The sequence below is a fragment of the Varroa destructor genome, unplaced genomic scaffold (assembly GCF_002443255.2).
Source record: "Varroa destructor unplaced genomic scaffold, Vdes_3.0 BEIS01000003.1, whole genome shotgun sequence".
NCBI lineage: Eukaryota > Metazoa > Arthropoda > Arachnida > Mesostigmata > Varroidae > Varroa > Varroa destructor.
This window is the reverse complement of record NW_019211456.1, coordinates 31,490,174-31,515,434: the sequence shown is the minus strand read 5'-3', so window position 1 is coordinate 31,515,434 and position 25,261 is coordinate 31,490,174. Positions and strand designations below refer to the sequence as shown.

Below are 25,261 nucleotides of genomic sequence, written 5' to 3'. Positions count from 1 at the left end.
TTTGATCGTTTTATTGGATGTACGCATATATTTCATCCAATAAAAATTTGAAAATGATCTCAGCGAATGTATCATAAGCCAGCCGTTGATGCAAATGCAATTCCTGTCAAGCGGCGTTGGATCCTTTAATATCGTAGCGGAATTATTTTTTTTGCATGAAATTGGCCGTTCGAAGTACTTCGGGTAGCGACCCCGAATTGGACGGAACAGGCAGTGACCACGATGGATCGAGTGCAGTTCAGTTGCACTGATCTCATCTGGTACTAACTAGGACGGTTACGTCTGTGGTACCACAATGATAATAGTACCACAGACGATACAAATATTTGTCAAGCAGATTAAAACATGTCCTTGCAGTAATCACAGGCAAAAAGCCGTCAACGAAGAGACTTCGGTGCCGAGCTCGTTGCGAAAACAGGTGATGATATACGCCTATCCGTTAAGTTGTGATATATCAGTTATGGAACTGTAGATAGATATGGAAGAAAAAATATTTTCCGTTCCTTTTTTGTAAATCTTAGGCGCCGTGATAAACAAGGTGAGGATCTTCGCTGAATTGCGGCTCATCTACATTAAGTTAGATTGAGTAGATTTGCAGGTATGGTGACAAGTCGTATGCTGATGGAGGGTATAGTCCTGTAGGTTTGAAATCTTAAATATTGCAAATTTACTGGAATAACTAAATCGCAACTTGGACAGTTAAAATGTTACGACAACATCACTACGCCACTAGACTTCATAAATCTAAATCAAATGCCCCATAGGATGCACAGGAAAAGTCGATGTACAAAAAACTGCACACTTCCTGTGCACAGCCGTGTGTTTAACTGTATTCGTTATGAATCTGCAAATGTACCATTATTTGAATAAAGAAACAACAAACTTTGTGTAAAAGCAGCGTAGAGCCTTCTTAAGGTTCGTTAGCTTCCAGGCTAGTGATGGCACAGGATGTCCATGGTCACAATTCTGCAAGCCACTGACAACAGCAGCGTACCCAGTAAAAGTGCAGCGCTTTCTGAAAAGTTCTTACAACGTTCAAAATGTTTCTTTGTTTTACTGTAGCTACGTGTCCAGGGAGTCATCAATCGATTACCTCTTTAAATCAAAAAGGAAGCTATTAGCAAATCGGCTGTGCAGGTCACACGTGGGTTACTATATGCTACAGATAATTGTGTGAAGCCACGCTTTTAACATATCATAATGTTGTGAAGATAGCCACACCTAAGTCTTCAGCAATTTGACAGAACTCTCACTATTCGGTAGGGGTAGGCCAACCGTTCCTCCCGGTAGCGAAGGTCTACAGAGTTGGCAATCCTTACAATGAAATGCACCTGTACCTACGACGGGGCTAGATAAACAGCTAAGGCTACAATGGGATGTTATTGAAATTCGCTGCATTGCCAATTGGACATCGAACCGGTCTCTATTGTCGTAAGGAACCTATTCAATTGATTTCACTTCATGTAGCTCTGCCTAAAAAAGGGTACCCTATCAATCACTTCATCCATCTTGTTCATGGATGAATTAGGATCGTTAGTTTCATTCTGCCTAGAGCGAGGCTAGTTTTGGTGATCAAATGACCACTTATGAGATTCAAGTGACAGCAAGTCCATTTGGTAAAGCCGTATTACGATACTTCATGACAGGAAAAACACTCGTGTCAGTGTCTGTTTCGTGGAACTATAAAATGAGTACCTATCGGGAATAATCTGTCTCAGTAGCATCAAATCTATCAGCCATAGATGGAGGTTTTTCGGTTACGTTATAACCGTTTCCGATTTTCGTAATGAAAAAAACTGAACGGTTTTGAGCGTCACTGAACTATTATTAGAAACAGTTCTTCCAGCCTGTGTATGCGATTGATTACATGTGCTGATAAATGGATAAAGCACACGATATATGTATTTTGGTAATTTCAGGCCATAATCACTAAATGAATAGATAGTTTATGGTGTATAAAGATATTGCGAACGCCCTTATTTGTTCGATGAAAATCGACAGGTTACTTCGGCAGACCGAAGCAGCTCATTCCAGCGTGTTGCTACTACATAATATGTATATATATGGTCTAACATACGTGGCATCCCGAGGCTGGAATTGGCAAGCGTTCGTTGTTCCTAGTTGGGCGTGTATTTAATTGTCGATACGGTCGGTATATTGATTGTGACCGAAATTTCTAGTCAAAATTAGAAGCATACATCCATAACTTCCGTCGAATCAACTTCTCTTGCCGAAAGAACCATGCAGATTACATATTTATCACACGACTTAATTATATGTACATATAGCGTATAGCTTTCATCCATAGTTCTAACTCCCAATATTTTGCTTCATGTGGACGTCTATAAGCATTATAAGATAAGGTTACTATTGAATGTCGAACAAGGTTTGCACACGTCGTTCAATGATGCTCTATACAGCTTTTGAAATTGCAGCTCCGTTAAGAAAGGCGATTTTTTCAGCGGGCATACGTACGTAGATAGAAACAGTTAGTAGTTTCTTTGGTGTTCCGACAGGTTGACCAAAAAGCAGCTTCCAATATGTTCAATATACGGACACTGCAAAACGGGTTTACGTAGTTCCAAAGAGACAACTTCAATGTGTATCAAGTCAATGAGAGACAAACATCTACATGAATAAACAAGTATAGCATTGTTCTAGGTAATAGAAATTTCAAAATAATTACCTTATCAGCAGGCGCTCGCAGTGAGCCGTATTTTAGAGATCCCTTGAAAAAAGTCTTCTTATCTTGAATTATTAATATTGGTGTGTAGAAGATAAAATAATCTGTCAAATAACAATCTCATCTAGCAACAATATGGCACCGGAAGGTCACTGATATAACATTATGCATTGTTATTTCCACTGAGCTACCCAACTGAACCTGTAAATGTGACCTTTATCGGCTGTCTGTATGCCGTAAACACTATTGAGCATCTAACTAAATCGATATCATATCTGTTATTTCTACATACGAACACCAAGGTTTTGTCATAGAAAATCAAAAGTTTGAAACGAATTAAGAGTAGTGTCAAAATTAACTTTTTTCATCCACCATAGCACACAACTAAAATTTACCGATTCATTTTATTTTTCAGACCCCTTACTAGCCATATTTATATTTCTTAGGTAAAAATCAGCGGCATAGTTACAAACTACGTTACGTGATCATGGATTACAGGTCATTTGTTTATGCTCGCATCGTGACAACGTAAACAATAAACAGCCAATTGTGGGGAGTAATAATGACCAAACCCAGTTACCGTGGGTTATTCCTTCGGCTTCATTTTCAAGTACACCGCATCTCTAAGCAATGCTCGTTACATAATGTAGTTAAGTGAGCGCGAATATTGATACAGGCAGGGCAGCATGAACCTAAAGCGTCGCCAATATAGTTAAAAACTGTATTCACCACGGGTTTTTTTTTACAAGTACTATTATCAGGTAGGAGCTCAGCACGCGTGTTCTTTCTTACTTACGCGCACGAGCACCGGAAATCAAACTGAAACCGGTACAGAGAGCCCTTTACACGTGAATGTCCATAGCGAAGTCGTCCGTGTGAACGCCGTTGACGCAAGCGCCGTTATGGTGTATCGGAAAGCAACTACCGTTTCGGCGTCTCACAGCTTGTTCGCCTGATTTGACGCTGACGTTCTCCGTTCAGACTCATAACTAACTCCCCGATGTCGCTTGCCTTTCCTGCGATAGCGGTAGGACCACAGGGCAGAAATGCTAGATCGATTTCGGTAGCGGTTGATGGGACGCGAGAGATCCATAATATTACCAATTTGTTACTCGTGGTGTACAGAAAGGACAGAGATTTTTTTTATGAGATTAAATTTGGGAAACTCACTAATGTTTGAAGAATGGTGTCATTAATGCGCATTCATAACAAATAAAAAAAATAATCTAAGTTTAAGGGTGTTGAAAAATCATATAGGGATCTATTTTTTTTTTGCTATTGATGCACTTGTTCATGGTATTAAAAACGTGACGCTAAGCTCAGTGTGGATTAGGCGATGTTTGTTTTCATCATCAGCTCATTTTCGATATTCCAAAACAAACATTGTGTCAGTAGATGTTGTATGTTATCGACAGGGTGGGATTCTTCGATTTAGCACAATTAGTAAACAAGTCTTCGGAATTACTTGGTTTTAGATATAGCGTCAAGGACTTGGCTCCATTAAGAGTCTAAAAAAGAAGATGGTTTTGCTTTTTTTTTCTAACAGACCTATGAAACGACATGGCACCCATACAAGTAGATATTAACCTTAATAATACCTTATTTTTCCTTCATTCCTTATTTACCTCAGTATTATTATATGGTAATAATTTCTTGCTAAATTCAAGATTTGAAGCATCGTGGCAATGTGCTTGTTGGTTACGGCAATCATGGACACATTTGCAGGGTATGCCCATTAGCCACCCGGAGCCAACCCCGACAACATAGATTCAGCGACTATTCAACTAATTCATGCGTGGCAATTCTCCCTAGCGAATATTAAAGACCTTTTTAGGTACAACAAAGTTTTCAGATAAGTTACAACTAATTTCCTATTGAATTTGTCGCAAAAAGTAAAACAGTTATCCCGAATCGCGATTTTGTACTCCTCGTTAAGCATATCGCTAAGGAGGAGTTCTACGCACATAAAATTTATAGCAAAACCACTTTACAGGCACTACTCATATATAGTCCATGTGGTTCATTAGCGGGCCTCCTATGCAGTAACAATCATTCAGAAATTTCCAAAAAATTCACTTGGCAATTCGAGGATCTTCAGTTTGTATCTGACGAAGTAGCAGGAGAGAAGAGCGTCAGAATGAAAGTAAAAAAAACAAAAAATATAGTAAAGAACCTCAAGCTTTCAGGAAAGCTTCTTTTAAACTGTCGGGTGACTTTTGCTGTACTCTGTGTACACACATGTTTTTTGTTGTAGACTAAGTAGGCTGTTAAAGTTTTTTCAGGCTGTATCTAGTTCCACTTCGGTAGCTATCCACCTATAAGCGTTCGCATACGAGAATACTCGGATTTGAATCTTGAACTTCTAGTAAACGCTGAAGAGAGTGCTTTGTAGTATCTGGTACCACAAAGTTCCCGGAGAAGCCTTTTATTCAGATGCTAGCATCCAGATACGATAGGTTAAAATAGGCGTAATGTCTGATTACCTTTTATCGATAACAAACCCTAATAGAGTCTCACGAGACGTCTCACATTTTGACAGTAAACAATTTTTGTAATAGTTAAATGTACTTACTTGCAAAATAAATAGCACAATAGTCTAATTCAAGTGGGCATTAGTCACTCGAATACCTATAAGCTTTATTGACTCAGTGGTAAAATTTTCAGACTGATGACAAAATCGTGCGGTCGGTACTTGTCCGCTATACTGGCTTGCCTTGCGTCGCTGCAGGTACTTGAAATGGTACCACTGGCTAGAGCTCATGATGGTGGAATCCTCGCAACCCTCACGCAAACTATACATCACCTATTCGAAAGGCCGTAAGTATCCGTCAGATTATCGGCTATGTTGTCCATAAAATTGTCTTTATTTCATTTAAGCGTATAAATACTACGCACTGTAATTATTTTTGCTCGGCTAAATAAAGAAATTCGGGTCTTATCGTTAATAAAAAAAATGACAACAAAGCGTTATTTCAATATATGAAAACTATGAACACAAATTAAGATCTCAATTAGGCAGATGATATTTTTAAGGACAAGGAAATCAAAGACATTTGAAACAGAGAAGTAGAGCATTTTCAAGAAAGACAGCTAGGTTAGTTGATAACCTTCTCCATCATCACCGTTGCCCTGTGCCAAAGTTTGCTTATCGTTTCCATCGAGACTTTGCAAGCGGAAATTACTATGTCTATTATACACGATGCAGCATTGTTTTGTACATGCTTTTTTTTTTTAACTATCCACCTTTGAACAGCCTGCAGGTTAAGAACTCTCTATTCAAATCTGTTTTCCTGCTAAGTCATCTCACAATTTGTGAAGCATAAAGTAACTGGATAATCTTCACAACATCGAAACGGCTAGTTAAATTATAATAACGACCTGAATAACCAAACACATAATAAGCAAAGTCAGTTATTTTGTCATCTGTGAGGGCCGTATGCCCGATTGGTTTCAGTCACGTCTTGGCGTTATGTAATATTTGGATAGTCGTAAAAATAATCATAATAATAACAAAAATATTTGCCTCATGTTTTTCCATCATCGCACCATGCATGATGATGGTAATAATAGCAATGATCAAGAGACAGTCGTCGCCTTAGAGTCGCTCAACGGAACGGATAACTGCCCCCGGCGATCAGCACAACCCGAAGCCATTTGTTACCGCTAGCCTCTTATCAATGAGGGTTACGAAGAGATAGGATCTATTTTTGACCTGATTTCATCAAGGGCTTTTTTCAGTTTCAATATCGATTCGAATATTTTTAGTTGCCCGCCCAGAAATATAGCTTTGAAAAATTCAGTGTCCTCTATCATATTTTATCGCATGATTACAATTGTTGCAGTCAAAACGATGTTGTTTACAACATTTACATCCATTACGCCCAAAATACGAAAACATCTGCTTCGCAACTAGCCTTTATTATAATGGAAAAGCGAGGCAATATTTTGCAGCCAGACGCGATTCTTGGTCACTGTGTCTAAACGACCGCTCGCATATATACAAACATCGAAATGCCTATTATGCCTGGATAATTTAGTCCATTTACATATACATGTGTGTGTTAGCGGGCATTTCAGCTGCGTGAAAGGTCTGGTCCCTATAATATCTACCTGTTTTTTAATAGGCGAATTCTACTTAGAATGTGATAGCAAATATGAAACAATGGAATCAAAAAGGATTGCGTTACTTCGGGCACCATATTGTAAATCGACGTATCGAAAATCTTTGAAATTACCATGAAACATTTTAGTGTCTTGATGTCTTGGAAGTATCTAGGCTATCCCGTCTAAGTTAGAAAAACAAAACATTAATCGTTGTTCCCTCAAACACGATGGATTTTTTTTAACAAATAACTTTAATTTGATGTTTCATGGATAATGAATTTTAACGCCTAAAATAGTTGTCTTCGTTTTCCCATCAACGTCGTTACACACTCAAAACAACGTTTATTGTTCAGCACCCGTCAGACCGTGAATCTGTGTCTAATCTACTATCCTACTTATATATCTAAATGAAAACACATAAGGTTACTAATACATCCCATACACCCGGCCTGCCATTGTTAGCAATTTTGAAATCACCATTAGGATCTTCAGTCACCAGCTCGTTAACTACCGTATATATCCTACGCTCTGTGATGATGGCATACTCAGAGAGTACACACTAGCCTGATTTATTTCTTACGTGATCAAACGGTATCGCTATATCATTTCTTCATGAGTCCTAGGCGATCTGCAACGAAAGTCCTCAAACAATATAATTACAGGGCATTCCCATTACGTATCTTTGGATCCCAAATCCTTTAAAAGGATGTCTTCACCTACACGGAAATGTATCGACTGGTTGAACACAAAAGGTGTTATTGGGTTATTAGAGCTTCTATCAAGTATGATTAACTTACTTACGTATTATTTACATACAATCACAAGAAGGCTTTATAAAAAAGAAGCAGTAGTAATATAGGTCTACCTGCTTAACATATATTCCATCAGCAGATCCAATGGTCTCACAGTATGAACTGGAAATAATCTGCAATGAGAGACATCGTTGTTTTTGAATAGTAAAAAATCAACCTTCCGAGTTGTACATCCGGCACTGCAGTTCCTGTTTTTTTTCCAGTCGATGGTTGGCTCCCGACATAGGGTTTACCTAACCTAGACCAATGCGTGTGAGCAACTGGATTTCTGCACAAAAAATAGTTAAATAATACTGTACTATGGCGGTTTTTATTTATTACATTTATATGCTATTTTTAATCCAGATGCCAATAATAGAATCTACTGGGTTTTATAATCCGCTCAATATATTCACTACGTATAATTCTGCCAGCCAGACTCCTTATATTATTGAACACCAGACCATAAGGTACAGGAATAAAGTTTAGCGATAGCATCTGGCCAGCGGATGCACGTGCTTTTTGGAAGTATATATATACGTGTATGTGTGTTTTACGCGGATATTTTTGATGTTTTTTCTCGCATTATGGCTTCTAGATGGCTTTCTATGTCAACATGCGACAAGACTATCGAGCACCACTCAGCATCGTTTGAAGCTGCCATGCGCATTACACCCGAACACTTAATGCTTTTAATGATTGCTGCTAATTGAGGGGTTGTTTGTCTTATCATAGATATACTTAATGAACTTTCTAACTGGAGTGTATGCTATATCTAATAAAAATTACAAATTTTAATTATATACGTATCACTTACGTAATCTGTATCATCATATGTTGTATAGCTCATGGATATTTCTCGTGTGGGAACTGTGTTTCATCTAGGTACATTCTGCTATAGTACAGGCCATAGTGATTTCAATGTAATCGTAGGCCATCGATTTACACAAGTACAGAAATTCCGGCAAAAGTAGTGATAAAATCTTAAAAAGTTAACTCTGTTAGCAAGAACATTAATAATATATATATATATAAATTAGCGAACAATTGCTTAGTTGAGCCAGTTAGGCCGAAGAAAGGACGCACACAAACGTCCACGGGTAAGTTAATGCTTTGAATGAGTTATCCGATCCGCAAAATGGCCGAGGACCAGTTCTTGGTTTGGCGATTTTTAACAGTGCTGCCATCTAGACAATACTATTGAAGGTAGGCATGCTTATGTTTGGTGTGATTATTGAAAGTACAGTCTCGGCCGAAAAATAGATAACCAGTTTCGGAAGCGACTCGAAAGTTGACGCAACGCTTTGTTTCAGTTCATTGGACGTTGTCATATATCTATGTCATGATGACTGATTGTACACAATGTCCACATCGAAGTAAACCCAACAAGTGGGCCTCTTGGTTTTTGAATTGAATGAGCCTACACGGAACACGTTTATCTGATGATTAAATAACAATTTTGATGATTTGGCATCTCTACAGATTGATTCATGTATGGTGGTATTTCGATGACGGCAGTATTGTGGCACATGAAATTTCAACATCTTCACGAACGACCTTCACACGAAGATACACTTCACGTAGACAGTCACCTTGAATGTAGTCTAATTGATTTAGTTTACACAATACTAAATACGTATACATGCACACTAAAGTGTATACAACCTCTGCGATACCTCATACACTGCGTGGACAAGCTGGAACAACATAAAGGTAAACGGCAGTATATATCGGTTCTACGACCGATCCAATTGGCTACCAGATTGGGATTAATTAATGAGACCCAATGACGACTGAAGCGCGCACACATAGCGCCTAACTATTTGCCGTACACTAATTTATAACAAAAACTATATGAAACGTGTCGCTTTACAACAAACGTTACATTACCTGCTGTTTGAAGCAAGAAAACACCTACAATGTCAAAAGTCAGACGAGGATCCACCCTTCGAAGCTTGCAAAAACCTACCAGTTACACGCGTAGCCGAGTACAGAGTTATTAACATTCAAGGGGTATCGAAGGCTAAAGCAACTTTTTGGCATGCCACTTTCAAAAGACCAAGGATAGATAGACCAAGCCGTCAGTTGACGTATGCCATCCGCATGCATTATTAGGAGTACACACGGGCATGACAATTCGGATAGGTAGTTTTTTTGGCCTTTTTGTAAAGTGTCAAGCTTCTCAGTTCTCACTTGGGGGCCCGTACGCATGATCATCATCAAATCGATCATATCTCGCTTTATTACTTATCTGCGTGGAACCAACGACCCCCAGGACTGTTCTGTTTAGTCACTGGCTCTAAGTTAACAGGCGATCAGTAATTTTGATCACATATGAAGCTAGAATTGTGTGACGCACTTGAACACGAATCGGTCGAGTCGGCATTTAGTAGTACTTTCGAGTTTAATTGTGTAAATTGAACATTATATTCGATAACACGACATTCATTGTTTACGCTATAATTTGGTTGGATACTTCATTCGATATAAAGTGGGTCAATTTATGTGGTTCCTTTTTTATTTGGCCCTTACGTCAATTGATATAGCGTTACTGTTTCTGCTACGGATTCGAGTGAGAACAAAAACTGCTTTCCCGTAGAGTTCAGACTTTGCATTTGGGTGTCCAGAAGCATGTTAACCCTCTTTTCTTTTTTATCTCTTTTTACTTGTATTTAACATGAATGTTACACTAGTAAATACACGAGCAGCGCTCTTCAACACGCGGAGCTTCACACTAATCCAAACACTTCACAGACTGAAACACGTGAAGTATCAGTAAGGGAACACGAAGCGTGAACGTTCTGCTCGGGCGACGTTCTCCCAAAAGCTCTAAACACATCATCTATCCAACAGAATTTCGAAACGTTGAACTAGCGATCGCTTCAGACCATAAATCCGGTACGACTACCTCATACATGCTTTTGATGAATCATGAAATTCACTTGTATATTCGCACCGAATGCAATGTCGTAGTATGGATTAAACGTATCCCACATTTACCTGCAGCACGTATTCACGGAGACTGATCATGCCGAAGCCGCATGGTCACGAACATTGCAAACGTGCTAACGTATAGGCCAGCTTCGTTTGGTACAAGTGATCTTAGCGCACAACGTTTGAAAGCATAGGTTAGCGTGAATCTGATTGAATAGACACGACTCCAATGTGTATTTTTACTTCGGTAAATAATTGTTTCAAAAGCTAATATATGATTCCGGATCTATAAACCATCCGTGCGTTTTTAAGACGGGTTCAGCTAATTGGTATGAATCATAATGGGTCTGGTTAGCCTTCAGTTTCCTTGCCCGCATTCATTTTACTTGTGTTTTCTATCATAGTAACTTAACTGAGGCTCTCCCTTTACTAATGTTCTTGTATCGACCTTTGCTAGCATTCTCTCCTCATTCCAAGTGTGCTTTGCGTCAGGCCTAACATTAGCGTCTTCGGAGATCACAGTAGAGCATTTGAAGAACGGCTGTCAATATGATCAACACTCAAACACAGCTATCGACAATCCCACCCCTGTATCTCAGTGACCATCACCAACCAGAAGCCACTCATCCGATGTTGGCCGTACTGACTGCTCGAACCTAATTATATCTACTAATCTAACTGAAAGCTGGGACTATCTGTAAATGGGAGGTCAGATTTAGCGGTGCTCCGCGCGTTTAGCGCTGAGGATCATTTCCTACGTTCCTGCTATCCATGCTGCAGTGTCTGAAAGCAATACACAGGATCATGTACTGACCTTTTAATTCGCCAACCTGCTTTTGTCCTTTTTGCGCACTTCTAGCCTGGTCGTTGTTATCATCAGTTAGTTATAATAATACTGATTATACCAAACTAAGCTTCAACCAACTAGAAGTCCTTTTACGATGTACCCCTTCTTTCTGCAGGCGCTCCCCACCACTTCCATCTGAAAGTGATAGAGCGCAACTTGAACATTCTCTATTTGTGTCTTCACCAAAGAGTTTACGTAAATCGCTTTTTTTTTTTCCTATTACCACGACAAAGAAGAAGCATATCTACATCGATATCGGACACGGGTTGTTCATGTAGATGCACTACGGCGGTATATCGACTACGTGGAGCTTGCCTTTAATGTTAAACGTTATGATGCACAATATATACATTGACGCTGCGGCTAGGAGTAGAACAGGGCTGTTTCGTTGGTCGATTTGGGTCTCCGATCTTATGGATAGACCAAAAACATTTTTCCCGGAACGAAGAGCGTAAGGGAGCATCACCTAACCTTATCATGAACAGAATATCCAATGCGTTCTTTCGCGTTTCGTCCCTGAAGAGTTGATCAGTAAATGCGCAAACCCGTTATATATTTTTGTATCGGTCCCGTCGTTTAGCCATATATAAGATCACGCACAAGTCAGTCTGTCGGTCACATAAAATTTATTATTATTATCAAACTCATGAACTTAAAGCAAAGCCTGGCCTGGATATAAACACCAGGTACGGTATAAATTACTATTGTAATAAAAAGCGCAAAATAACGTTGCTGACACATGGACTCTCCTGATAATAATGTAAAGACAAAGAATGAGTGCTTCCAGTTCCTGTAGAATAAAAATAGCACTTAGGAACGCAAAAATGGCCAACCATCCCCCTGCTGGGAAGGTCAAATTTGACTACTCATATTTACATACCGAATATCTTCTGTTTACATTTGATAAGGCTTCTCTCAGCGTGTTGTGGTAGTGGACATTATTTTCTCCTGTTTTACAATAAAAGCAGAATTAATGTACTGCGGATACCGTTTACAATTATATTTATACGAGTTAGCCATAATTGGAGAGGAGATTTCTGTTAAGGATTCAATCAGTTGGAAAGAATCACTAAACTTGGCTGGGGATCGAACCAGAGCTACAATCAAGCAACCAAGCCCGTGTGGTTCCCTTCTTGACAACCCGAAACAATAATCCTTCGGATTCGAAACTTACCTCCTAGCCACCTTATAACTTATGTAGCCTTATAAAACCCGCCAGAAAATTGCATATTGATTTTTTTACTCCGTACACAACTTAAAAGTTTTATCCTTCTGAATTTCTTAAATTCACACATGATTTGTACACGAACTGAGGGATGACACCACACTCCGCTCGTTTTTCCCGGAACTTCAACACTAGGTACGTTCTAATAGGCCATACCTTAAAGTGGTGTGCAGTCTTTAGATTTTGCGCTAAGGATGTGTAAAGCCGACCTGACAGATGATAAAGGTGTCCTTTCGCCGGATACACGAAGCTCAATCTGGTTATACACATATCGGATACCATTGATGCGGATGTCTAAAACGATTAAGCCTAATCTGGCTGGCTTAACGTATCACACGCAACTGTACCGTCCCTGAAGGTTACGGGCCACAATAGACGCCAGTGTATAATTTCCGCGCTTGATCTCTACAACTCATCTGACAGTAGATCATATTATTACGATTCATAATTCACTAACTGATAAGTTCGTGCATACATTAAAATGGATTGAAAGATCGCGCGGGAAATGACCCTTTAGCCGCGACGAATGCCTGCGACACGTGTTTAAATCTATAGTGCTTTAAGCAGTGCAGAGGTAGTTAGAATAACAAAATCAATCTCACATTCAAGTGCTCAACATTTTTAACGCAATTCGTTTAAAAATTGATTGTGTAATTAACTTTTATTATTATTATTATAATTATTATTTGTTTAAATGTCGATCCCAATTGCTTTAAACTATTTTTTCAGAGAGTTCCACGCTAGACCGCATAATAGAAATACGAAATCTACGAAAATATGGATTTAAACAGTCTAAGGCGTCCTCGATTGACTACGACAAAAAACACAGAAATTGTTCAAGTGGATAAAATGTAAAAATTAAACACAGAAATTGTTCAAGTGGATAAAATGTTTCACGTTTAGGTATTATACTTGGTCAATTAATGCTACAAGTAATATTTTTTGTTTTGAATGATCTAGGTAACCGGATTCGACTTGACCGGTAGCTTGAGCCTTTGCCGTAGTCTGTATACTAGGTCACTGGCTTCAGGGCACATCATTGGCTGTAATTATGCGCTAGGGCTGAAACTAGCATTCAAACATGATAAAGAAAATATAATCCCTTAGGAGAACACCATAGGTTTACAGACTACTACACAGTTCATATTCAATGCAAGAGTTACGTCTCTCACGAATCCATGTTGTTTCTGACATAGAACAATCCACTGCTTAGCAAACCAAATTTATTAAGTAAAGGCTTCATGAAGTAAGCATAGAGAGGCATTTGCAATACTCAAAAAGCCTCACCATTGTACAACACAGTTTATCGAAGAATTCTAATTAAACCCACTTTACTTGGATTTAGAATAATCCCAAACCAGTAGAATAACATTTGGGGGTTATGGCCGTCGATGTACTTACTGCTGAGGCAAGTCTTGATTACATCGTATGGCTTCTCTTGTATCCACGGTATTGCCACGGTCACGACACCAAGATCACTATGGGGACGCATTTGATAGATCATGCGTAGACGACCGTAACGCTTTACATATAATCCGTAAACGAGTCCAGCACCAAATGATCTGCACAGAAAGCTAAAACTGTCGAATCAAAATCCGATCGCTTAGATAATTGTAACTTTTGTTTCCTTTTTACTGACATGCAGTAATTCATCACTCTAACTAATGTGGTACCTCTTTCGGAGCTAATGGATTAACAATGTGGCTGATGACGTGGAACGAAAGCGTGGCAACACTCTTTCTTGTCTGTTTGCCTCTTGTTAGTTGTCCTGTGCCATGTAGATAGCTAAAAGACCTTAACCGCTATTTTTTTATATTTACGACCGAATGGTTTAACACAAATACCGGTACACATTGGGGTGTTATATTCAAGCTCTTGTAAGGGTTCATATAATGAAACTATCCATATAAGTCGTGCAAAACGCATTTATTTCAGTTTCAGATAATCGGACCCAGCGGTTGGTATCTACATGACGGCGTGCTGTAGCTCCTACGAGGTCTAACACCTCTCCATACCGTTAAGAACAGTTATTAACAAGAGTGACTGGCCTTGACCAACGGGATCGAACGGCCGGATCATTGTGATGTCATATTGTGCTTTCTCAAACATACAGTTCCACACATAACGTAGACATAAGGTCCAATGACACGATCTCAGCTCAAACAGAACGATGTTGGTCGATCCGCCGGCTAATCGCCCAGACTACGGGAACAGTATTCTGGGTTTAACTGTGTGGTGTCCATTTAGGCAGTGTTCTCGCTACGTGTAGCATTCAGTCCAGTAGACTATCTCATAAACTGAGCATGACGACGCGAGCTTGCGACATCTTATGTCGTATTCGTAATGGAATGCTGTTGCGGTATTGGCTACATTGAGTGAAAGTGATTCACTATTTCATAATACATTATATTCCACTAGATAATTGACCCGTACGATCGCTGATGTTTAAATTCTTATTCCGCGCATGGCCTTTCCCGCCATATACAGCTTCAGAATGGTATTCATGGGTCCTAAGCACTAGAGGAACCATCATAACAATAGTAACCAATATTGGAAAAGTGTAAAACAATCGACTGATTACTCGGTATTAAAAACCAAGACGGTAAGGGATACAATATACTACTTAAGCTAAAGAATATCGCCAAACATCCCTGTTGTAAATATCGAATTCATCCATCTCGTATAACGTAAAAGATGGGTTTGACTCCGCGTTATGGCTACGAAAAGAAACTGACAGAGTAAGCAACTAAGCCCATTAAACTTTCAGTATCTCCATCAAGATTAGTTGTGATAACACGACTTTTGCAACATCTTTCATCTCTCTGTCAATTACACTGAGGAAGTTAGCCGGCTGGAGATCCGTGACGTCTGGATGACTCGTACGGTCTAGAAAAGGCGCGCAACTTTGTCCGTGAGCATTTGCTACTGCATACACATTGAGACTGGACATTTTACCCCAACTGTTTCATTACAACAAGGACATCTGTGATCTAGCTGCACCGTTTCATCGAACTTTATGTAACCGTTAACCGCTCACCTGAAAACTTCAACGTTAACTGTAGAGACACTTTCTTTTAGCATTGTACAATACGTGGGACACATATGAGTGCTGTTATATTCAAGCATCCGTCGTGTGAACTTCAAATTTAGTCGATGACTTCGAGGGGACAAATTTAGTCGATGACTTCGAGGGGAGTGGGTATACTGTAATGAACTTGGACTGATAACAGATCTTTACAGAACAATCGACGGTCCCCGCGACAATATATGAACGGGCAAACGGCTCTCAGACAACACTGCAATGCAGAATCATGGCAGGCGGCCTCGGACGTTAACACCTCTATAGAAGTCGTTTAAACGTTAAATCTACGAATAGCCCGAAGTCTCATCTAGAAATCCGTGTTTCGTTCCAGAATCAAGGAGATTATCGAACAAGAATGAACCCGACATTAGAAACAACAGCGAACTTCGAAGCACAGCATACGTTTGTAGTCAGCCATTGTTATTTTGTGCCCTGCATTGCTGCCATTTCCTTTACAGGACAGTGATAATATTCGAGTTGCCTTTATGTGCATAATGTCTGGTGCGTCTTACAGTGTTTCTGTAAAACTTACTATAAAAAATGGTTCGAATTTTTTTAAAAAGATAATGTGTTGCGAAATTCTGCGCACGGTTGCTCATTGTGCTAACGTCTTTGGTTGTATAGAATCGTGAGCATGGCAGTTCTTCACCTGTTTGCACCTTTGGGTCCTTACATTTTTTGCGTCCTAACTCCTGTACGTTTCTACTTCCGCTTCTGTCTGGAGGTAGCTTTGCCCCAGTTCGCAATTAGTGACCGGTGTGAATATGCTCACAACGACAACATGTCCGCCTCCGACACAAGACGTAGAATCGATTCCATTTGACGGTGTTGTGGTAACGCATTGAACGAGCGTGCGATTTTAAATTCGTACACCCATTTACAGTAACGAAAGACCTGAAGATGTTGTTCGCCTTAGATGGTGATAAAAATAGAGAAAATATTCTATCGTTAGCGCGTTTTGACATAAAATCGATCTTTGGCATTAGATGCCAGATTACAGAAGGCAATTTTCTGGCTATAAAATTTTTCTGTCTGATAGAGTGATACTTATGCAAAAGAATTTTATTGTTGTGTGCCGTTAGCAAATCTGCTACCAAACTATCAAGAGCCATACTTTTTTTTTGAACGATAGATTCGACACAAGCACAATGGGTTATTTCGCCCACTTTGTCTACAATAGATGCGTTAAATCTGAAATTTAATCTTATGAATTAATTGATTATAGCCATTACATTTGAGGGAAAACTTGTGAAAATTCCCATAATCGTTTCAATTAGGTTTTGCCACACTGTCAAACTGTATTTGATAGGTAAATGTACAAATATATTCTCAACAGGATCTTTTTCGTTTAACTACTGGTCCCGTATTAACGTTCTACATCAGCGTGCGCCAATTCAGTTACTCATAGGATCTTTAATCTGATAATTTTATATACAATTATTATTTACTGCGTTTCTCTGCTAGCCTGAATAATTCAGCCCAGCAATCACGCTGGGTGTTGCAGTGAAATGTATCGTTGGGTCTTGATCCATAACATAGATTAAGTAGTAACAAGACATATTTGTTATCCCTAGAGGGTATCCCTAGACGGGATCCCTAGAGTTGAAAAATCGTTTCTTGTAGCGTATCACAGGTCATGACCATGTGACATGAAAGCTCTACTATAAACGTGCCTATAAATTTATTTACTGCATTCTTTGTTAGCTTATACGTTTCCGGTGTAACTATAATGTGTTCTCCAGTTCAAGTAATTAGCAGGGCAGTGTGGCCTTCATGAGTTTTTCAAAGTGATTAGACTTAAATCTGTTCGGAACGAGCTCCACAGGCAAAACGACTGGATAGCAAGAATTCTCGTCTATATCTGTTCCTATTGGGTGGCATTGGAAGACTGGGACGTATCGCTTGCATGTAACTAACAGTTTGACATCTATGACAGCGAACTGCAACACAATAGTCCGCTTTTTTTTAAACAACCTATATCTGCGTTTAGAAGTGTAGCCATTGTGCGAGCCATGTGACAATGCGCGCCATTATAGAACGCGCACGGCTTAGGCAGCTGATGCTTGTCTGTCATCTCAGCAATACTTTACACTTTTCTCACTTGACTTTTGTACATATTGTTAATTTTGATATTGTCAAGTGTACTCGTTTCGAAGATCATCATGCACTCATTATCAGCAGTTTTGGCAGCTCAAGTTGGTGTGCAATGAAAATCCGAAAAGCGTTTTTCTGTGGTGACTATTTTACGCTGGACAAGCGTTCGCGGTGTTTTATATTTGATAATTATCACGGTGTACTGTGTAGCCCAGGAATCTGCAGAATACGGATAGGGAACGGATACATATTTTATATATATTTACCGAACACCGATTCACCCGGTAGCAAAAGAGCAGAATAAAACACTCCTGCATGGTCTAACTGTTCTAGACTTAACGTGTTTAATAGCGAAATTGCCTGATATATGGTAGCTGCTAATAGTTTCAGGTAGTGGACATCTGTGACGTTCTGTGTTGTTGTGAATTGTATGATCTTCTGAAAAGCATCCGTAGCGATGTATTCTATGTCGCCAAAGCATTCGATTAACACACGAACGGCCTCTGAATAATCGATAAGATCGATAACAGCCATCTTGATCTTTCCTTTGAGGAAAGACCAAGATGGTTATTCTCTCTTTTTTTTTTTTGTTCATTAATCGATTTTTCAATGGCACGAGCTTAGCAGGTACGGAAAGCTCTACTCAATCGTGAACTTTCGTCACGAATTTCTCCCAAGCTTTTTGAAAGTGCTCACCATCTCCATCAAATAAATCAGTCTCCGCGGGAGATTCTTCTCAAAAATGCACTTCTTCCATTTGACTTTTCTCAATTGTCTTCGGTTCTCTTAACTTTGTCCCTTTTGAAGCTTAACTTTGTGTGGGCCGATTGCTGATGGCACTTTGTTTGCTTTTGACTAACCTCCGCAGGGATCATCGACCAATTCTGGTAATTGATTAATATTATGTTATGAACTCGTTGCAATTATTGCGCGTATCGGTTAAGTCGGATTGGTTACTTTTATCCCAGTTAGCGTACCGCTGACGCATGGGCTCATAGAAACCAGGTCGTTTAAAGTCACTGTTGCAGTGAATTGATGACACTGAACGAGCAACCACCGGCTATAAATCTCATGGCCGAATAGGGTAATATTAAGACCTACCTCGCTGGTATGCTACTTCTTGGTGATTGTATGGTCATACCATCGCCTACGACAGCAGTCATTTATGTGTTTGCTTGTGGGTGTTACCTGGAGCACCCGTAAATCCGATCCAATAGGATCCTCGACTTCTGTTTAATTATTGAGCTAACTGTCATTCTCCTCGATCGTGTCACCTTCATTCTTTCGGGTTTTGGGGATGCTCTCTGGGATTTGGTCTCCTAAGTCGACCGTCCACGAACACTTCAATCCTGCCCAACTTGCTATAGTAAACCTGTTCATATTCGTGTTCTTTTTAAATATCCGCTTTCTTCGTTCCAGAATCATCAGTAAACCAGCACTTCTCAAAATGAACCAATTGGGTGCGTAAACGTTGCGCACACTTTTGGTAGATACGTAGCTTAATTTCGTTGGCGGTAATGTGTAATTGATCAGCCGTCACGTTACGATCCTAATCAACGAGATTTTTCCTTATGAACTCTCTCATCGCTCGTCAGTGCCATCTCTGAGGCCGTGGTACGCACGACTTTTACCGTTCCGTTCAGGTAGAGGAATTAGCTTCATTCTGCCTAGAGTTATTTCTTCCACTACGGGTTTTGCTGCTAAATTGTTGCAACTATGGGCATAAAGCATGCACGCGGCCGCTGGGGATTCGCCAAGTCTGCGCTGTGCGGCGCTTCTATGCAACCTGCTCCTTGGGTCGCTAAGCGCACCGAGGGTATATGCCGTCTGGTTGGGAAAAAGCACAAAATACAGGTCGCTATAACAATATACAGGTCTCGATGGGTATATGACTATAAGCAGTGTAAAAGGTTCAAGAGTGCTTACGTTTCTTCTGTCTAATACAGGCTTACCAGGTTATGCACTGTAAGCAGATTGAACGGTACAAGAGTAGCTTACCACCGTTTTTGGTGTATCTTGATAGCTGATCTTATAATATACCTAAAATAGTAATGACAAATGAATTAATGAAGTGCTAAGATTACACTGAACTCGGATTTAATAGAAATGAATCTCTGCTTTGGCACTGTGGGTTGTCATGAACATCCTACAGGCTACAGATACGTATGTAGATGGAGGGCATGGTCGCTATGGTAGCTTTGTGGGGAGCGTATTGGGTTGCTAGTTGTAGTACTGTGTAGTGTAGGTTCGAACTCGGGCATAGACAGGCTTCGTTTCGTGCTAGGACCTAGCCATCCGATACAATGCTAAACCGGCGTATATAGAAAAATATAGGTGGCGCTCTACATATTTTAAACATTTACGTTTGTCTGTGACCGGAGCCCTCTAGGGCAACAACCAGAAACTAAGGAAACCTTTTTGATTAACGGGGCTTCGAAATTCGAATCAGAGATAGCGCATGCTTGGATTTTAGCGCACTCACGAGTGCACACTGCCATTGACTAAAGCAATAGATTGTTTCCAATTTAGGCCTGCTGAGACTTTCAGCGTACTTGACATCTGTTTTAAATTCATCAATCTGCTTTATTAAGCACACTAATTAAGCAGCTAGAGCAGCATTTCGCATGGCTAAGAATCAATAAGGTCCTACGAATCGGTAACGAATCAAGCCCTTATTGTCCTGATGGTAAATGCCAGTGAAACACTGCTCTTAAAATTCATTTGCTTGAAGGATGTTTACATTTGTAGCTATAGAATAATAAAAAAAAAAACACTACGTTCCTAAGATCGATTGTATATGAATCGACATGTTACGTCTGTTTGGTTCCTATTAAAGTAGCAGTAGTAGGGTAGATCTTATTCACACCATCCATTATAATAACAAATAAATGTTGTGAATTGCCCGAATCGTAGGTTGCTAATCACAAAATAATGTCTATATTTAGCATTCGATTTAGCCAGGCGAACGTTTATTTTAGATTAAATCGCTACTTTTTAACCTAGTCTTAATGTTAAAAAAAGCTAGTAGAGACAACATTATGCGCAGATTCTTTCCCTATTTTTCTCTTTTCAATTGACGTCGCATTCAACTCGTCATTAAAAAATCTTCGTTTTAATGATTACGTTCAGCGATTCAGCTGGCTTACGGTTCACTAACAAACGATAGACATAATCGAGGTGCGTGCCATCTTGTACGCACCATAACGGCAAAACACAGACATTTCAAAGGTCAGACAAAGAATCCGCGGTGCTTTAGCAATGAGCGTGATTTTCCATTAGTCTATCGACGATCCGGAAGTACCGAGGTCCTGCCGTGCTAATAGTTATAACGGTGGAAGTAAGATGCTGTTGGTGGCGACTGCGTGACGTTGCTGTCCACGTAAGCAGCAAAAATAAATGTGAAGTATTTTATAAGAAATTCAATAATGACCGACGATCGTTAGTCACATTGTCGGTTCACCCAGCCGGTCGAGAGGAAAATAAACGCTACGCCATTTTAACAAAACTCATGAGGGCACTACAATTCGAATTTGTAATCTTGACTAATTTTGCAATAGCACAAATAAAAATTTTAGTAAAAACAGAAATGTTTAACGATGCTAAAAATCGTCGTTTTGTAAAAGTTCGTGCGGCAGCAACAACAACACACACGCATACGTATATATATGTATATACAGCTTGGCCCTTTGACAAGTACACTGCTGTTAAAATCGACACTCAAATGGTATAATTTAATATCTCATATATTTACAGATCTAACAACGATTCCTAATATCTGTCGTTATCTGTTGTTATGATCTTCTAACACAACAGCGTGATCAACATTGGCGTTCAACCACTGAGCCACGGTCATGGAATTAAGCTTGGGATGGACGCTGTTATCAAGACCAGAAGACACCCAAAGAAGACAACCCATCACCACCATCATCACTACGATGAAGAAGAAGAGGTGACCATCGAAAGATCACTCGATTACATTTTTATTGGACAATGGGAGCTGGAATCGCGCGTAACTCTCTAACCTTAACTTAGCAAACTTCATCAGCCGTAAGACTAATCAAATAAGAAAAATTATGGCATACAATTTTGTTTATGTTGTTTGTAATATTAAGCTATTGTAAGGCTACATTTTTCTTTAAATTAAGGACTAAATGACCCACCATAGTTAGTATGCTCGATAGCACAAGTTACGAGAAAATTATGTCAAATCGAACAGTGTCAGCGACGCTCGGCTAATCCATGGTATGAGATCGCGATTCATACTCGACAATAGATAATCTACCGTTTTACATGCCTTTCAGCAATTGACAAAATTCAAATTTGACTGAGTTGAAAAAATATCAGTTTACTATATTTAAAAGATGCGGGCGGATCGAGTTAGTCTAGAAATGTTATTTCAACTTAGGAGTGCCATCTGGCGAACTCTTATGATTACTTTGATGTTTTCACATATTTGTAAACGCGCGCGTGGCACACTATTCATCACTTCACCATCTTGTTTATATTAGGTCGTTGAGGAGCATGTTGTAGATCATCACCGTACTGGCGAAGCGAAGCAATCGAGTAGGCCGCGACCGCGCATTTCGTTTGAGATCGGACGGCCCCGAGCGTTATCCAGCGGTGGACTTAAGGTATTGGAGTGCAAAATGATCTCTTACATTTAACGAACACCGTAAGGCGACTCAAAGCATCAAACTATTTTTTGATCAAGTGGGATAAAGGTGATAGCCAACTATAGTAGTAAACTTCTCTGAGTGACAATAGAGACTATCTGGCTGGAAATAAACTTCTTGATCTTGGTCGTCTTTGAAATAAGGGCGCCGCTTTTGTTGGGTGACAACCTATAAAAAAGGTTGGGTTGTGACAGGTGGAACACGTTGAATTTTTGCAAGCACAAACGAGGCATTAGCCAAGCGAGCTTCTAGTTATTGATAAACACTGTATAATAGAAACAAAATCTGATGTAGAACTAATTTTAAAATTAACGAAGCATGTAGGCCACTCGATTTTGGTGCATCCAAAGAACTTTTTCGCGGTGTTTAAAGACAGTGATAATTCTACGTTAGGTAATCGATGCGCCTAAGATCAATAAGCGTAAGAAGATTGTACCCAAAGACTACGACGAGTTGGAGATTGAGGAAAAGCGCACCTATCGCAAGAAACCTGTAGGAGAATACGTAAAAGCCGCAAGTTCCGGGAAGTATAAGTAAGTAGCAAGCATGCTTAAATATGCAATGCAATACCATCCAACAAGCACTACCGCTCTGACTCTAATATGCGCTAAGTACGTTAGAGTAGCTAATAATGAGTAGTAACAACAGAAACTTCGAAGATCTCATTGTTATAAACCTAAAGACACAATGAAAGCTTTATTCAATACTAACACAAATTATACTTTTGTGCTTAGTTTAGACACAAAAGCATCAAATGCTCCACCGGTTGATGATGGTCATCCTGCTTGTGTATAATAATTAAAAAACTATAGCACATTTGGCAAGATGGTGATGACAATAAATTGCTTTCTGTTGGATACATACAGCTCTATCTCATGGTCCGCTTATCTTTATACCTTCGACTCTATTCAGGAGCTATGCTAAGGAAAACGCAGACCCATATATTCGCTCAACGGGTTCCTACTCGTACAATGCCAAAACCGTCACTAAAGACAACCGTATTGGAGACCCGTCTGAAGGTAAAGACCACGAATTTTATCTTGAAGCAATATGCAAGCGAACTTGGAATGTTTATCAATACTTTCAAAGTATTATATGAATTTAACATCTTTATATTAAAGTTACAATATCAATGCTTTCGTCGTGCCGACAATTTGTTTTCGCGTAGATGAACATGTTGCCCTAGGATCTGGACCAATCGCCGATTACGAGCGACGCAGTTTCCATTCCGCCGGAAGTATGGCCCACGATGAAGAGGAATAGCTTAAAGAGCAACATTCAGACCCGCAAATAATCAGCATATTGTTATTAATCCCGTAGGGTTCCAACAACGAACAATAAATAAAATATTCTATGATCACAAGTATCCAAAATGGCAGAATTCGGCAAAGACAGATTCGGTTGAAGACTCTTATGCCATAAGGAAACATTCAGTGCAAACCCTTATCCCTATAGGAATTCATATCTAATCGAATTAAACATGTCAAATTGGCTTAACTAGAAGTCTAAGTGAGGAGACACATTTAAATAAATTTTCAAAACACGATTAGGCGGAACGAAAAGTAGATAACTAAATCACGTGTTACAGGAAGAAATATAAACAATGAAATGTTGTTTACCATAAGTGAATGGATAAAAAACCAACATTAGAGTCTTTGTTCCTAATCTAAAACAAAATCTAGTTGACCATAACTACATTGGTAAAAACATTCATAGACTATCGCAGACAAGTGTACTGAATACATAGCTTACTGAATGTATGATAGAATTTATTGCCAACGATCAAGCAACGTTGACCGATCATGACCAACTAGAATGATGTTAGTGGTTTAAGATAACAAATGGCGTAAAAGTACGCCGAACTAGTCCTTATAGAATGTAAAATAATGTCATTTTGTCCGTTGACAAGCTAGTAGCCGAAGTTATGAAAATTCGACCTATGTACGAACTCGTACTTTTTCGTCATAGGAAACGCAAGAGCTCAAAACAGCCAAAAACGCGCGAAGACGACCTAATTAATATCTCCCATTTTAATTTAAATTTAAGTTAAATTCTATATCAGTACCCCAGATGCATCAAAAATCGCTTTTTGAACCATTTTGATTAATTTTCAAACCTTGTATATTTATTTCTAATTTCCAGTGTACCTCATAAAAAACAATTTCGGGAACTCATTCAGCGCGAAGAAATTGTATAATCTAATTTAGGCTAATGCTAACCTTAAATCAGATTCCGAAAACTACGCACTGTTGTTCGCTATGATGGCAAGTTTGTTGCCTTCGTCTGGTGTTAAAAATAGCAGATAGATGCTAAATTTTTTTGCGCTAAAACTTTTCCAATTTGAATACACCATCCTGTACATCATGACCGGACAACTCTCAACGAAACAATTATTTAAACCAGAATAAGGCTAAGATTTAGGGGAAATCGGAAACTGTTTCATTACACACCAAATCTGATTTTGATGTAGGCAGAATTTCGAATTAAAACAAAATGACACAAATTCAACATATGATACAATACAATCAGGTGAGTCAAATGGATACTGCGAAAACTACGAACTGCTATTTTCGAGGAAATAAAACACGGGATATTGACTCGAAAACGGCTTGGCGTTGTGAAGGACCACGCTCAATGGGTCCTGATGTAAAAATTGTATATAGATCGACTTTATCCGAGACGTGCTCATTGAAAGGTTCTGTAGAACATCCGCTACAAGGACTGTCCTACTACTCTGAGTGTTCTTGCTGCTAAGCTTATATGTTATCACAGACTGTTATCTAAGTGTGTTGACTCTGTTTGATGTCAAATAAATAAATAAATATATA

At 39.3% G+C, this 25,261-nt stretch overlaps 2 protein-coding genes and 1 long non-coding RNA gene across 7 annotated transcripts in view; 1 reads left to right on the top strand and 2 right to left on the bottom strand.

Moving 5' to 3' along the window:
* The first annotated feature begins 281 nt into the window (after positions 1-281).
* On the top strand, positions 282-24,077 carry LOC111248337 (uncharacterized). 5 transcript variants are annotated; one of them, XM_086982679.1, is made up of 8 exons: positions 282-418; positions 5,348-5,500; positions 14,520-14,541; positions 21,574-21,709; positions 22,269-22,391; positions 22,827-22,966; positions 23,346-23,452; positions 23,602-24,077. In XM_086982679.1, exons 2-8 carry the CDS (start codon positions 5,443-5,445, stop codon positions 23,694-23,696), a joined length of 681 nt encoding a protein of 226 aa, XP_086838805.1. In that variant the 5' UTR covers positions 282-418; positions 5,348-5,442; the 3' UTR covers positions 23,697-24,077. The 5 variants fall into 5 exon arrangements, with proteins under 5 accessions (XP_086838805.1, XP_022656246.1, XP_022656247.1 ...); XM_022800511.2 differs by lacking the exons at positions 282-418; positions 14,520-14,541 and having other exon boundaries at positions 5,349-5,500; XM_022800512.2 differs by lacking the exons at positions 282-418; positions 5,348-5,500; positions 14,520-14,541 and adding an exon at positions 15,563-16,068.
* Positions 6,703-14,251, bottom strand: LOC147756816 (uncharacterized). Its single transcript, XR_015323095.1, has 3 exons — positions 13,986-14,251; positions 11,327-11,494; positions 6,703-9,170 (listed from the first exon to the last, which is right to left on the bottom strand). It is a non-coding gene; the product is annotated as an uncharacterized LOC147756816 (long non-coding RNA).
* The window catches only part of Ltn1 (E3 ubiquitin-protein ligase listerin), a 17,184-nt gene continuing 15,008 nt past the window's right edge, over positions 23,086-25,261 (bottom strand). The window contains exon 32 of the transcript XR_015323093.1: positions 23,086-23,696. The gene's annotated coding sequence lies outside the window, so the exon portion shown is untranslated. The remainder of the gene's footprint in view (positions 23,697-25,261) is intronic.